Raw genomic sequence first — 13491 nt, 5'->3', positions numbered from 1 at the left:
AAACAAACGACTCGTAACAGTTCACATTGAACCAGTTAAAAAAGTCATAATAATTAGAATTAAAGCCCTCATTAAGTTACAGTGATTACAACCATAATACAAATTAGCCTTACATATCTAACTTGGTAAAGTGGTTTCAGATGAATTTCTTACAAAAATAAAACCATTTGAAACGTAAAACCTTTATTCTGAAAGACTCAAACCAGATGTATCGCTATGGCAATAAGCGGAGCACAGCTCACGGAGCGGCAGCCTCCGGCTTCAGCGAGTTCATCTTCACTGTGCACTCAATGTTGAGACATGGACGCCACTATGTTTCAGCTGAGGTCGTTTGTCCATCAGAGGCTCTACACAGCAGCGGAGGAGATCCTCGGGGAGGTGGAGAAAACCATAACGCTGGCTTTGTACAAAGCCGAGGTTAGTCGGTCGAAGGAGGAGGTGGAAAGCCTGCGACGCCAGCTGGGCCTCCTGCGAAAGAAATCAGGTCTGGAAGTCTGCTTGCCTGTGCAGCGTTTCTGTCATTGTCATTGTCATTGTTTTAGTGGCAGCTGAAGTAGTGACTGAGGATGTTGCTCTCCGTTTACGCATGCGCACAGGCAGTGCGCCTGTGCACAGATTCATAGAGGTGGATGAGAAGAAGCTGTAGCAGAGGTAGGATATGTTTGAAGGGATTTTGCAAGCTATTTATTGATTTTGGTATTTATTCCTTTTACAGTGGAACCTCCTCAGATCAGTGTTGCAGTGGAATACAAAGACAAATGGGACAGTGCACTGGTCCAAAAGAACCCTGGACCTTCACCACCACAGGAGTCTAGCATCAGTGCTGGAGCTGAGGTCCCAGGACCGTCTGAATCCAGTGCAGATCTGGACCTTAACACCTGGAACTACTGCCTCGATGATGTCCTTCAGATGTCAGACATGAAGGAGGAGCAGGGGCAAACTGTGAATGAGAAACAAACTCAGGGGACTGGTTTTGCTCCTCCTGAACTGGTGAAATGTGAGCAGGAGACTCGAGTGTCCTACGAAAGCCCCGCAGCTTGGAATGAGAGCGACAGCGAGGAGGATTTGGTGCACAGCAGGACAAACCAGACAGAAACGGTGAGGATGAAAGCAAAGATGGGACAAAGTGGCAATGGCAGCGAGAAGATGCAAGTTGTTCTAGCGTCTAAGAACTGTTCTCCCAAATGTCCGAAGGATCGCAGTTTTTGCCACGTGTGCGGCAAGGGATTCCAGTACGTCGGCTCTTTGATGAAGCACATAAAAACGCACGAACGCACGACTGACTGCACCATTTGCGGGATTACGTTCCAGGCAACGAGAGACCTGATAAGTCACCTGCAGGGTTGTCACAAGAAAATCTATTTTTGCAGCATTTGCGGCAAGACCTTCGCCAGTAGCCGCTGCCTCAGGCTGCATGAAAAAATACACAAAGTGGTGAAAGAGTTTGAGTGTCAAGAATGCGGCAGAGCATTTAACCGCAGGGAGCATCTCATTGTGCACGTGAGGACCCATTCAGGGGAGAAACCATATCACTGTGACATCTGTGGAAAAGCGTTCAGCCAGAGCCAGAATCTCACAATTCACAAACGAGGTCATTCGGGGGAGAAACCGTACCACTGCGTCCTGTGCGGCAAACTGTTTAATACTAGCAGTCACCTCAAAACACACATGAGGTACCATTCGGGCGAGAAACCGTACCAGTGTGACATTTGTGGCAAGCGCTTTCGGCAGAGTGGACAGATGACGAGACACAGGACCACACACACAGGCGAGAGGCCGTACGCGTGTCCTCTTTGCGGCATGAGATACAGATTTGCGCCTAATCTGAAGGTGCACATGAAGACACACGAAAAGGCAGCCGCTAATGACAACGGGTAAAAACTGTTTCAAGTGTGTAGGATTTTTAAAGCATGGTCTAAGTTAAGTTAGCTACAACGTATTCATACTTTCATGACTGCTCGTTATTTCTGAAAGTACAAATTGCTGTGTATTAACCAAGTACTAATATTGAGATCCTGGGTTAAATCAGTGCCTTGTGTTGGCAGAATGATTTGCTTGATAGTTGCAATGTTAAGTGATTTACAATCTAACTTTGCTCATATGATTGTTTGATTGATGTCTACATAATATGTTTATACTCCAACATGAGACTGAAATCTTAAAGCAATAATTTATTGCTGACAGTATAATATTTGCACAAAGACGTGTTTCTTTTCTGACATTCTTCGACATGATGGCCAAACCTAAACTGGAATGCAATCTTGTTGGGGTCATTTCACCGAGACTATGCATTCAGTAGCAATGAGAGTGTCATCATCTAAATGTACTTCACATCTGAGCGACATGTATGAAGCAAATATCTCGGGCTGTTCTTTTTTTACATTTCAAGTACTTTTACAGTATTTTTTCAGTGTGATGTCATCTCATATCATAATCACATTTATACATAGAAAACAATAAAGTTTGAAAGAAACAAAAAGCTACTACTGTGATACGTATAAATGCTCCACTGGGAACTACACTTCTTTTACTTGTTAACAAGCATAAGCACATTGTGTCCCAAAATACTGAGAAGCATCTGACCTTCTGTGGTTTGACCAAGAGAGGGCAGTGAACTTGTTCATTATGACTTGGGCCAGTTTTGAGATCAGGTGAACATACATACATACAGGACAGACCTGCTTATTGCAAATACTGTATTTGTCAGTGCAAACATTATAGTTTCATTGTTGCAGCCATATGTTTTGTCAGTGAGAATATACATGAGCATATATATGGTTCAAACATGTAACCAGCGGTCACAATCATCATCATGAAAACTAGAAGCCACCATATGTCCTCTTCTTCCTCTACTTTAGTCACCGGTGCTTTATAAATACATAAGATGCTGATTAGTCAGGAGGTGTTTAATTCAATTAACATGATTTATTTAATGAATGCTAAGCATGCAGTCTGTCTTTTAATTGAGCGTTACTCCAGGCCGTACATTACATAAGGCTGCGTTGCGCACAGCGCTGCGGTGTCGGAGGGGAGAGTTTCGCCCGTCTCTGCTGTGACGCTGCGCGCAGAGCGGAGAGGAGGCGTCGCTCCGTCAGCTGTTGGCCTCTCGCATCTAATCTGGATTAGAGTTCCGTCCAGTCTACGGCCAGGGCTCCAGTAATCACATTATTGTATATGTGGTTGACGCCTTTTTAGAGGTGGACGGTGGCTGCGATGTCGGACGACGGCGACACACCTGGCGGGGTTCTTCTTCTCCCCAGAGAAACTATTCATCTGAAGAAGCTCTTTTGAGGAGTTTTGTGAAGATAGACAGAGATCCGGATGCAAATCGACTCGCGTTTCGTTTGCGGCTGGCGGACGATGCGCATCCTCGTGCGCTGCCTCACACCGGACAATGCAGCATCCACTCCGAGCACTGCAGCTCACTCAGAGCACATGTCTGAACAGACCGATGCCTCTGTACTATGAACGCCTAACCTCGGTCTCTGGTGTCGCAGGAGCCGCCGGTCAAACAAGTAAGCAACTGTCTAAATGGCTGTTTCTGCACCGTGAATGGGTGCATTTATTTTGAAATGCAACCCGTGCGAAATGCTCTGATAGAGACGTAGGAAATAACTAAACTGTCAGTGAACGAGCTCCCCGCTCCTCCAGCGCTTCCCGTGTCATAGACAAACGCACAGCTCAGCTCCAGGGTCGTTTAAGGACATGACTAAGCACAGGAATCCTATGGAAATAAGCCTGGTGTGGAAAAAAATGCTGCCGGGCTGTGGGAACATGATACAGCACGTCGGGGAATGTATTCATAAAGGGAAAAAATAGTCTGAGTTTTCTATCCAGATGTCTGTGTTAAGCCACGAGAGAATCTTGATGAATAAAATGGATTTAAGCAGGTCTGAACTCTGCACTGACCTCAGGGATAAAAGCGGGATTGTCATCGTTTGTGCTTCTGTTTAAAGCAATTTAGTCCCATCATAAGCAAAAACACATTTGATATCACTTTTACATAAGGATTACAGTTGTTTAATGCCAGAAAGACTTTTTTCTGAGAGTAAATTCACGCATTACTATATGGAGAACACAAAAAACTAATACTAAAACAAATTAAATAATAATAATGGTCTGTCCACTATGGCATCAGGCCTCTCGTTGTTGAACTTTCTTCCACACACGGTCCTGAGTGGAAAGCTGCCAAACCCACCGAGTCCGTTTTCTACTAAGCAGCACAGGTTTCTTCTCTCCCTGTCAGCACAAACTGATCCAAAACAGCTCAGAAGCAGAAATTAATGAGGGTAATGCAGGGTCGCCTGGAGCAGCTTGGGGTAATGCTATTTGACAAACAGCCCAGTAGGCTGACGCTCAAATGAATACTATTACTGATATTATAACTATTATGAACAGTGGGCTAAAAAGTGGATGTTTAATCCAGGGCTCTGCTTTTTCTAATAGAGACATCAATGACCCCATCATTTTTCATATGACTTGGTCTTTTTCTACACATATAAACACTTGTGTATTGTGTGTCTGACACACACAATTAGCATAAGTGATGAACAGATTAAATTCACATCTTGCAAAAGCCTCTTTAAACAGAGGATTAAAGTTAGTAAATCTATGCACTAGTGAGGTCGTATTGTTGTTGTTGACAGGACTGATACATGATAAATGTCAGCGACTGTCACTTGTAAATAAGCTGTAAATGGCTGATTATAGATCTTTATGCTTTAAAGGACTCCAAGTCATTTTCCTGAATTGGTTGAACTCTGGAAGGCATGAAGGACAGCGGTTAGAATCTGCCCTGAAAACCAAAGGGGCTTGTTGCCAAGTTGAATGAAAGCAGTGCTGGAGAAGGTCTGGTGCCTCTTGGACCAATGTCAATTAGCACAAGCAGCCTTATGGAGCTAATAGATTGCCTCAGTGCATTTAATTTGGGATTAGCTCTGATCCACACACTCCGTTCCTCCACACAGCGCTGTCTGTGGACTGACAGCGCACACAGACTCCAGAAGGTTCCCGAGAGCCTGCAGGCAAACGGGTACAGCAACAGAGCAGATAAAAAAGAAATGTCAAAAAGTGAAAGTCAGGAAAAAATGAGAAAAGCGACTCTGACGGAACTATGTGGAAAGATGAAACAGGGTGAGGGCAAATGTTATCCTGTCATTAACGCTAAGCTTTGTTGGAGATGCTGAAATGACCACATTTGAATATGTTCTTGTTTTCCAACCCCATTCTCAGCATTAGATATGAGGAAGATGCTGCCAGTCTACAGCAGCATGGGGTCAAACACATAGTTCCCAGTCGAAGGCCATCATGGAGGAGAGCAAGCTCATCTTTAGCCTGGACCCCCACACGGAGGCTCCCACCGTGGCGTTCTCCAACGACAAACCGCAGGACCTCAGTCTGGGGATGGACTTGGAGCTGACCCCAGGACCCCCCTCTCAGCCAACCCTGCTGCATCACTCCCCCTCCTCCCCGGGCTCTTTAGGTGATCTGTCGTCCTCCTCGGCGGAAGTTCTCATCTCCACCAACCTGGTGAAGTCCTCCTCCATAGAGCTGGAGCCCAGGGAAAACAGCTCCTTGAGGGGGAAACCTCTTCTCAGCCTGGTCAAGTCGCTGAGCACCGAGATCTCCCGTCGCGTCGAGCCCAAGGTCAACCTGTCCAAGTCCGACTCCAAGCTCCACCTGCATCCCTGGAAGCAGCACACGCAGCCCAAGATCCCCGAGGTGGGAGCTGAAGCGGCAGGACTGAGCGAGGACGACGACTGGGCGTCGCCGCCCTCCACCGGCAGCATGTCCCCTGGAGAACCCCGGGGCAGCTCGCTGAGAGCTGAGCTGGAGGACACGCAGAGGAGGTTCTCCGAGGCCATGCAGGACCCTCTGAGCGTGCTCAGCAAGATCATGGGGGACGAGAGTCCGAAGCAGGCCAGGGCATCCGGCGCAGGAGACTCGCCGGCCTCGCACGGCAGCGGCGAGAGAGAAATGAGCAGCGACGACGTGGAATTGAAGTGTCGGAGGAGGAATGACGCGTGTGACAGTCCTCTGAGAAGAATCCAGAAGGGTCCTTCCTCAGAAATCTATAGCAGAGACAGCCGCTTGGAGATCTGCACGTATGGAGACGTGATTCAGGTGGTGGAGCTGAAGAGCAGCTCTAAGGGGGGTCATCGCAGACCTTGCCCCCAGTACCGGGACCGGGACCGGGTCCGGGTCCCGGTCCCGTCGCTGCCTCTCTACTGGCTGCTCCCCGTGGGCCTCCTCGCTTACGGCTTCTTTGTGCTGCCTCTGCCCCCGTACGTGGCGGGTCTGTCCCTGGGCGTCGCGTGCGGCTTCATACTCGGCCTGGTCGTAGTGTTCACGTTCGCCCCTCGAAGCTCGACAGCGAGGAGCGGCAAGGCCTCGCGTTCCAGCCAGTCCGGAGCCAAGGACGGGAATCAGCTGCAAGCAGAAGTCCTGGAGGTACAGTAATAACACGACGGAGTGAGAATAATTGAGCCTTTTCTGTGACTCCTTTAACTTGAATCCATTAGAGGGTGGCCTTGAGCCCAGAGAGGACCTACTGTACTAACAAGAGGCTAAAGGCAATTTCAGAGACATGTCTGCAGTGTCGATTGAGACGCATATAATCTACCACGGCTCACGTTTCCCCTCCTGCAGAGCTGCATTGTCGCACCGCTCGCTGTGCATTTCATTTGGCTGAGTAGCTTTTGGTACAAAAACGCGACGCGACCGATGACGTTCGCCATCTCCTTGCAGGGCTGGATGAATGAGACGCACGACTACGACCCCGAGACCTTCCACCCGTCTATGACCCACGCGGTGCACGTGACGCTGGAGGCCGGCCGGCTGTGCCTGGCTCACCCACGCGCCGGCGGCGCCCCCCGCTGGGCGGCGTTCGGCGAGCCGCAGCACGAGGCCGTGTTCTCGCACGCGCGGACCTACCAGCTGGCTCAGTCTAAGGTCAGTGTCTGCAGAAAAGGCCGGGGGCCGTGCTCCTCAGATGGGGCTCAGAGAGAGAGAGAGGCGACGTGACCTCTCGTCTGAACTGCTCGCTCTCATCTCTCTGCACCCACTGTCACCACGCTGTCATTTAATGCGGAGGTGAAACACCAGATCAGATTCAAACTGAAGTGATGATGCTCTGGATAAATTTGACCCCAGCGCTCTCTCTCCCCAGCCTCCAGTAGGTTACAGCTAACCCACAGTCATATGAATGTGCTTGTCATCCCAGGTGTCTCTGTTGCCTCCTGGTTTGGCCCGTAAAAGGTTGTGGAACAAGAAATACCCCATATGCATTGTTCTGGCTGAGGGAGAATCGGCGGAGGAGAGTCTGGTGGAGGAGGAGGAGGGTCTGGGAGGTCCCGCCACCGTGGACCACCAGCTCCCCGTCACCCTCTACCTCTTCGGCCGCACGGGGAGGGAGAAAGAAGAGTGGTTCCAGCAATTCCTGTCCGCGTCCAAGGCTGGAGGCAAAGGCAGCGTCAGCGGCGAGGAGAACACAGGTATGAAGGTGGAGGTGGTGAAACGGGCTGGAACCAATTCAGCGTGACGCGTAAGACGCCTTAGCTTTCTGTAACCCAGAGGCGACATCTGCTGAAGACGCTGTGAGAGACAACACGGAGGAGGTGCTCGACCCGCCCGGAGCCGTGAGATCCAGAAGGCTGTCAGACTACAGCGCCTACATGAGTCAGCTGATCGGGACAGAGGGCGGCCTTCGCACAGCCAGCCCCTGCCCCAGCGACAGGGGGAGCCCAAGCACCCACAGGAAGGTCAGTGAGGAAGGTCCTCCGGCCGCAGTTTGGCTCCGTGCATAGAAACACAGGCGATGTCATGGCTTCCGCAGAGTCAGAATGAGGAGAACAGAGCTGGCGCCCGAGCGGCAGCTGAGTCCAGTGCGGGTTCTGGGCCGGCAGAGTACCCCGTGGACGATCAGCCCACCTGGGTGAACTCGCTGGTGGGAAGAATCTTCTGGGACTTCCTCCAGGAGAAGTACTGGTCCGATCAGGTGGCGCACAAGATCCAGAAGAAGCTCAGCAAGATCAAGGTGTGTGTGTGTGTGTGTGTGTGTGTGTGTGTGTGTGTGTGTGTGTGTGTGTGTGTGTGTGTGTGTGTGCGCGCACTGCAGCCAAACCCCATTACACACACACACACACACACACACACACACACACACACACACACACACACACACACACACACACACACACACACACACACACACAGCGTGCAGTTAAAGGTGCTGTGTTGTGCCGTCGTAGTTGCCGTACTTCATGAATGAGCTGACCCTCGCTGATCTGGACATGGGCACCGGCTTACCTCAGGTCCTCAGCACCTCCAAGCCCACACTGGACCGCAGAGGTACAGTGTGTGTATGTATGTCGTTCATTTGCTTCTCTCTCTGCTTTACGTCTGTGCACACGGAGGAGTCACTTCATCAGGTTTATTCAGCAGGGACTGTTCCGATCTCCCAGTCAGTCCTGCAGGCAGCTCCAGCCACGGTCTCTTTTACTGAATTACAGAGCTTGTGTCCACCGCTGAAGTGATTACCAATCCTCTTAGCCGCGACTAAGTTCAGCCAACAATAACATTTGGTCTAATGTGCCCTCTGCAGTGACACTGCGCCAGGCCACATCAAGTAGAAAGGTCGACTCAGCCCAGGAAGCAAAGTCTGTCCATAATATTAAAACCCAAAATGCTGCCTGTCCGTTGCACTTAAGGTCTTTCAACTTTCTTCAAGGCTTGTGGCTGGAGCTGGAGCTGATCTACACAGGCTGCTTGCAAATGACACTGGAGACTAAGATGAACCTGTGTAAGCTGGGAAAGGAGGGAGAGGACGAGGCTCCCAGCGTTCCAGAGACCCAGCAGGAAGGGTAAGATCCATGCACGGAAGCGAAGGAGCAAGACGGACCTTTGTGTTCGGAGGCTTTTCACTTGACACGTTGATCTCTTTTAGGTCTAAACCGAGACTGTGCATACTGGCTGATAGTGATGAAGAGTCGTCCAGCGCAGCCTCATCTGACGAGGAGGAAATGCCCCCACATGAGCCACAGGGATCTGTGGGGGACAAGACGTCAGTGGCAGCAGCTGAGGGGTAACGTTTAGCCACTGCTGTGCATTTATTTAAATACTGGTCCAATGGCTTTTTTATGGACAGCTTCTTTGCTAAGCATCATCGACTAGTGAGTATAACAGAATAGCAGCTGACTCCTGCACCTTTCCCAGGCACACAGGTGGCAGCACGAGTAGGAAAATCCTCCGATTCGTGGACAAGATCGCGAAGTCGAAGTACTTCCAGAAAGCCACGAAGAACGAGTACATCAGAAAGAAGATCGCTGAGGTGTCCAACATGCCCCTGATGCTCAGCGTAGAGGTCCTGGAGCTCTCTGGCACCCTGGCCGTCAACATCCCACCGCCCCCTACTGACAGGATCTGGTACTGAGGTCAACCTATAACGCACGCCTGTCAGATCAGTCGGTTCTTGTTGCTTTAACCTGCCGTTCTGTCCATTCAGGTACAGTTTCCGGGTGCCTCCGAGGTTAGAGCTTCACGTGCGTCCAATGCTCGGAGAGCGGGAGGTCACCTTCACCCACGTCACAGAGTGGATAGAGAAAAAACTGCAGTGCGAGTTCCAGGTCAGTTCGGGACTCACTGTGAATCATTATAACACAGCCGGCAACTCTTAATAACAGCTGTGAACGATGTCACTCGACAGAAAGTGTTTGTGATGCCGAACATGGATGATCTGTATCTGCCCTTGATGACGTCTGGCCTGGAAAACCTGCCTGCGTCCCATCAGTCCTCAGTCCAGTCCACATCGCAGCAGTCTTCTGTGGAGTCCCAGGACTACATGTCAGAGTAGTCCCCTTGTAATGCAGAGGGTGGCGTGAATCTGCGACGGGTTGAGTGCCGGCGTAGCGTTCATGCCGTGGGCTGGTTGGAACCAGCGCACGACGGAGCGGGCGCCTCCGGAGGACGGTGCTGCAGCGCCACCTGCTGTGGCGACAACGGACTCATCCGACGTGTAAAAGGGAACCTTCCGTGCAGGACTGAAAAACGCTGCGTTTGCATGAGAGAGGAGCGAGGCTTGAAGCGAGTGAGGATCGTAGAAGCAGCCCGGTTCTGTTCAGCCAAGCTATCGGAATGCATGCTCTTCACTCACAGTGGATCCGAAGGTGAAAAATAAACCCTGTTCAAAAGCGCCTTTCTGTGTTAACTCTTTATATTAAACTGCAAACCAGCGATGATAGTGGAGCAACTCTGCTTTTTTATTATCGGTTTCATTAGGCCTCTTCTTGCTGGGGTTCAGGCAGCGTCTTCTGGGCATCCTTCTTCAGTGGCCCCTGCAGGAAAACACAAGATCTGAGGTTGAAACAGTGGAATTATTGGCTTTACTAGCTCAAACACACACAGCATCCCTCCCCCCACCTCCCCCACATGTATAGAAGGCTCACCATAAACGCCCTCTTCTCCTGCGCCGTCTGGAAGCGGCCGTGCCCAAACTTGGATGTGGTATCAATGAACTTGAGCTCAATGGTTTCCCTGGATTTGCGAGATGTGTGGACGAGCAGAGACTGGGAAGAAAACACGACAGACGCACAACTGCTCAACGTCTCTGAGAGCGAATCCGGCCTGAGGTGTAATCCAAAGAAAGGAAAGTTCAAATTCCTCATCACGAGCTACCTTCCTGAGGGTGAGAACGCGTTTCTTAGCCCCAACCACGCAGCCTTTCACCATGACGAAGTCATTGTTCACTTCACCATAGTGAGGAAAGCCTCCCTGGTGGCACAAGACCGACACAACGGGTCAGAACGTCTGCATGTTGGAGGCTTTTCCATCGCACATTTCTGTATGATCAGAACGTCGGACGCACCATGGGGGTGATGGTCTTCTGGCTGGTGTCGTAGTTGGTGGAGGCATTGTCCCGGATCAGCTTCCCATCGTGCATGTGAACCCCTTTGCCAATGCGATAGATCTGAACACAGGAGGAAGTCAGAGTCATAGCTACATGTACTTAGCGGATGTGTGGTTGCCCAAACCATGTGACCCAACCTTCTTGTTGAGCTCAGTGCGGTGGTGGTAGCCCTTCTGACCAGCACGCGCTATGGTGTAGGCCACGCGGGCCGGGTGCCAGGCTCCAATGCAGGCCACCTTCCTCAGCCCCTTGTGGGTTTTCCTGGGGAGCTTCTTCGTGTGCCAGCGGCTCGTCACACCTGCCAGGTCAAGAGGCCAGAAATGAGAACAGACGGGCGAGTCCGTTCGTGCCTCTTCACCTCCTCCGGTATCAGTGCCGCACCTTTGAAGCCGTGACCCTTGGTGACGCCGATGACGTCGATCATCTCGTCCTGGTAGAAGACGGCGGAGACGGGCACCGCCTGCTCCAGGTGCTCCTTCGCCCAGTCCACCTTGTCTGAGACGCTGCCCCCATTAAGCTGAACCTCCATGATGTGGGCCTTTTTCTGTTTTATAGGAAGCAACCGCATCTGGCAACACAAAAGAATGAGCTTGTAAGCTTTGTAGCCTTCTTTATTTTTTAGTTGACTCATTATATTATATTATATTATATTATATTATATTATATTATATTATATTATATTATATTATATTATATTATATTATATTATATTATATTATATTATATTATATTATATTATATTATATTATATTATATTAGCAGCTGTAATTTAAAAGGCCAGAATTTTTATTAGTTTAACGCCAATATGAAGGTTTTCCCTCAGCAAAGGCCACATGGCAACGAGGTTCTGACCTGAAACCTATTTTTAAACTGTTATTTGAAACGAGACTCTGTGCTCCTCATGGTCAGAGTCGTTTGGGCCCTCAGTCGAGGGGTTTCGACATGTGGCAGTTCTGCGCTACTTGTGATCTGGTGGATAAACATGTTCTTCTGCTGTTAATTACTGCAGACGAGCCAGGCTTGTACCGGTTTACCTGGGAGTGAGCAATGACCCTGATGACTGAACAGTATTTCTTCATCAGAGCAAAGTCCTTGTCCAGCTGCTTCTTTCCTGTCTCATCTTGCCACTTCTTGCTGTACTTAGTGAAGGCCTTCTTCTTGCTCTTGTACCTACAATAAAAAAAAACAGGGTTCAATACACTGTGTTGTCGGTTGATTTGTGCCGCTATGTAACCACACAGACGCACCAGTTTTTATAAAATCTGCGCTTGCACTCGTCGCTGAGGTGCTCGGCAAAAATGGTTTTCAGGGAACGTAAGCCACGGACCGTTTGGATGTATCCCACGACTCCCACAACGACAACGGCAGGAGTTTCAATGATAGTAACCGCCTCTACCTCCTCTCGTTTAGACTGCTCTGTGGGCGAAATAGTAAAATGTGAAAATGTGCAAAACAGATAGAACGACTGAACCACAACACTACAAGTCAGAATAGGAGCATTGAAGGACTGAGCTGCCAACATACTCATCTTTAAGCATTCTGTATTGATAAAGAGTGTTCTCAAACCTGATCTGATGACCCTACTCTCCATCTATCACACTTCCATGCATCCATAATGAATGGAGTCCTACAACCTACTGAGGCCAGTGCGGTGCATCTCCCTGAGGGTGTGGGTCATGCCCGCCTTGTAGCCCAGGAAGGCAGTGAGGTGGACCGGTTGGCTGGGGTCGTCTTTAGGCCAGGTACGCACCTTCCCCCTGTGCTTCTTACTGCGCCTGTGCGGCAGGAACCCCATGTGCCCGTGTCGGGGCGCATGGAATTTGCGATGAGACTTGAAAAGACAACAGAGTCAAGAGTCAGAAGCACAATTCTGTGTGTTCTGTGTCTAAATGTTTTTTTGATCCTTTTAGTAATTCCATAACACATATGACTACTATTTGACAGAGTTAACACACAACATTTACTACATATATACAGAATGAAGAACGTGAGACTTAAATATCAGTGTTCCACATCCCCTCAAAGGATTTGCAAATCATCCCTTTCTATCTCCACATAAAATAAGCCCAGATGAGAAACAAACTGGTGTAAATGACAAAGACAGAAACAGAAAACAGGAGCACTGACCATGTCCGAACACTGTCCAGCTGAAGAAAAGAAGGAAAGAAGAACCGGTCCTGGGTCATATATAAAGTATTACACAGCGCAAAGGCTTCTAATTTGGAGTTTGGCTCAGTCGAGGACTAGTATTCGCTTTCAAACAAAGCCATCTGTGCCAAGTTCTGACAGGAGAAGTTGAGAGGAGGGAAGAGGGTAAAGTTAGGGGTCTTAGGCCGAGGGGAGGCCCAGTGAACAGGAACCGTATAACCAAGAAAGGAGAGAAAGAAGGAAACCGTGCTTCAAGACCAAAACATGACCTTCTATTTTAGAGAGTCATAAATCTGATGTTATGCATTGATCCTATACCTTTTATATGTATATGAAATGTTTGATCTAGTTCTTTTCACTTTATTGAACTATAGTTTTCAACAAAGATTGCCATACTGGGAGTCCTGCTCAACTGGGACCATCATTGGGGGAAATAGTAA

At 49.4% G+C, this 13491-nt stretch overlaps 3 protein-coding genes across 4 annotated transcripts; 2 read left to right on the top strand and 1 right to left on the bottom strand.

The window, feature by feature from the left end:
- Positions 1–85: 85 nt before the first annotated feature.
- Positions 86–2479, top strand: LOC114860482 (zinc finger protein OZF-like). Its single transcript, XM_029159122.3, has 2 exons — positions 86–484; positions 716–2479. The coding sequence occupies exons 1-2, from the start codon at positions 301–303 to the stop codon at positions 1876–1878; spliced, it is 1347 nt and encodes a 448-aa protein (XP_029014955.1). The 5' UTR covers positions 86–300; the 3' UTR covers positions 1879–2479.
- A 540-nt stretch (positions 2480–3019) lies between these two features.
- LOC114860460 (testis-expressed protein 2-like) lies at positions 3020–10565 on the top strand. Of its 2 annotated transcripts, none has more exons than XM_055511018.1 (12): positions 3020–3515; positions 5233–6450; positions 6748–6951; positions 7223–7493; positions 7573–7760; positions 7835–8035; positions 8250–8349; positions 8603–8861; positions 8945–9082; positions 9214–9423; positions 9503–9623; positions 9704–10565. In XM_055511018.1, the coding sequence occupies exons 2-12, from the start codon at positions 5308–5310 to the stop codon at positions 9848–9850; spliced, it is 2982 nt and encodes a 993-aa protein (XP_055366993.1). In that variant the 5' UTR covers positions 3020–3515; positions 5233–5307; the 3' UTR covers positions 9851–10565. The 2 variants fall into 2 exon arrangements, with proteins under 2 accessions (XP_055366993.1, XP_029014910.1); XM_029159077.3 differs by having other exon boundaries at positions 3021–3515; positions 8729–8861.
- Positions 10233–13187, bottom strand: LOC114860485 (60S ribosomal protein L3-like). Its single transcript, XM_029159127.3, has 10 exons — positions 13031–13187; positions 12542–12734; positions 12151–12319; positions 11938–12073; positions 11285–11471; positions 11041–11201; positions 10862–10963; positions 10672–10767; positions 10443–10562; positions 10233–10331 (listed from the first exon to the last, which is right to left on the bottom strand). Exons 1-10 carry the CDS (start codon positions 13031–13033, stop codon positions 10272–10274), a joined length of 1227 nt encoding a protein of 408 aa, XP_029014960.1. The 5' UTR covers positions 13034–13187; the 3' UTR covers positions 10233–10271.
- Positions 13188–13491: the final 304 nt, after the last annotated feature.

The sequence above is a fragment of the Betta splendens genome, chromosome 8, assembly GCF_900634795.4.
Source record: "Betta splendens chromosome 8, fBetSpl5.4, whole genome shotgun sequence".
NCBI classification, from domain to species: domain Eukaryota; kingdom Metazoa; phylum Chordata; class Actinopteri; order Anabantiformes; family Osphronemidae; genus Betta; species Betta splendens.
This window is presented reverse-complemented; position numbering and strand designations above follow the sequence as displayed.

Excerpts from the sequence above, each read along its gene's own strand:
- LOC114860485 (XM_029159127.3), bottom strand. Across the intron at positions 11,202-11,284 it reads CAAGGGTCACGGCTTCAAAG|GTGTGACGAGCCGCTGGCAC; the intron begins GTGCGGCACTGA and ends TTGACCTGGCAG. Across the intron at positions 10,768-10,861 it reads AGAAGACCATCACCCCCATG|GGAGGCTTTCCTCACTATGG; the intron begins GTGCGTCCGACG and ends TTGTGCCACCAG.
- LOC114860460 (XM_055511018.1), top strand. The coding sequence starts at position 5,308 with ATGGAGGAGAGCAAGCTCATCTTTAGCCTGGACCCCCACACGGAGGCT. Across the intron at positions 6,451-6,747 it reads TGCAAGCAGAAGTCCTGGAG|GGCTGGATGAATGAGACGCA; the intron begins GTACAGTAATAA and ends ATCTCCTTGCAG. Across the intron at positions 9,424-9,502 it reads CCCCCTACTGACAGGATCTG|GTACAGTTTCCGGGTGCCTC; the intron begins GTACTGAGGTCA and ends CTGTCCATTCAG.
- LOC114860482 (XM_029159122.3), top strand. The coding sequence starts at position 301 with ATGGACGCCACTATGTTTCAGCTGAGGTCGTTTGTCCATCAGAGGCTC. Across the intron at positions 485-715 it reads CCTCCTGCGAAAGAAATCAG|TGGAACCTCCTCAGATCAGT; the intron begins GTCTGGAAGTCT and ends TTCCTTTTACAG.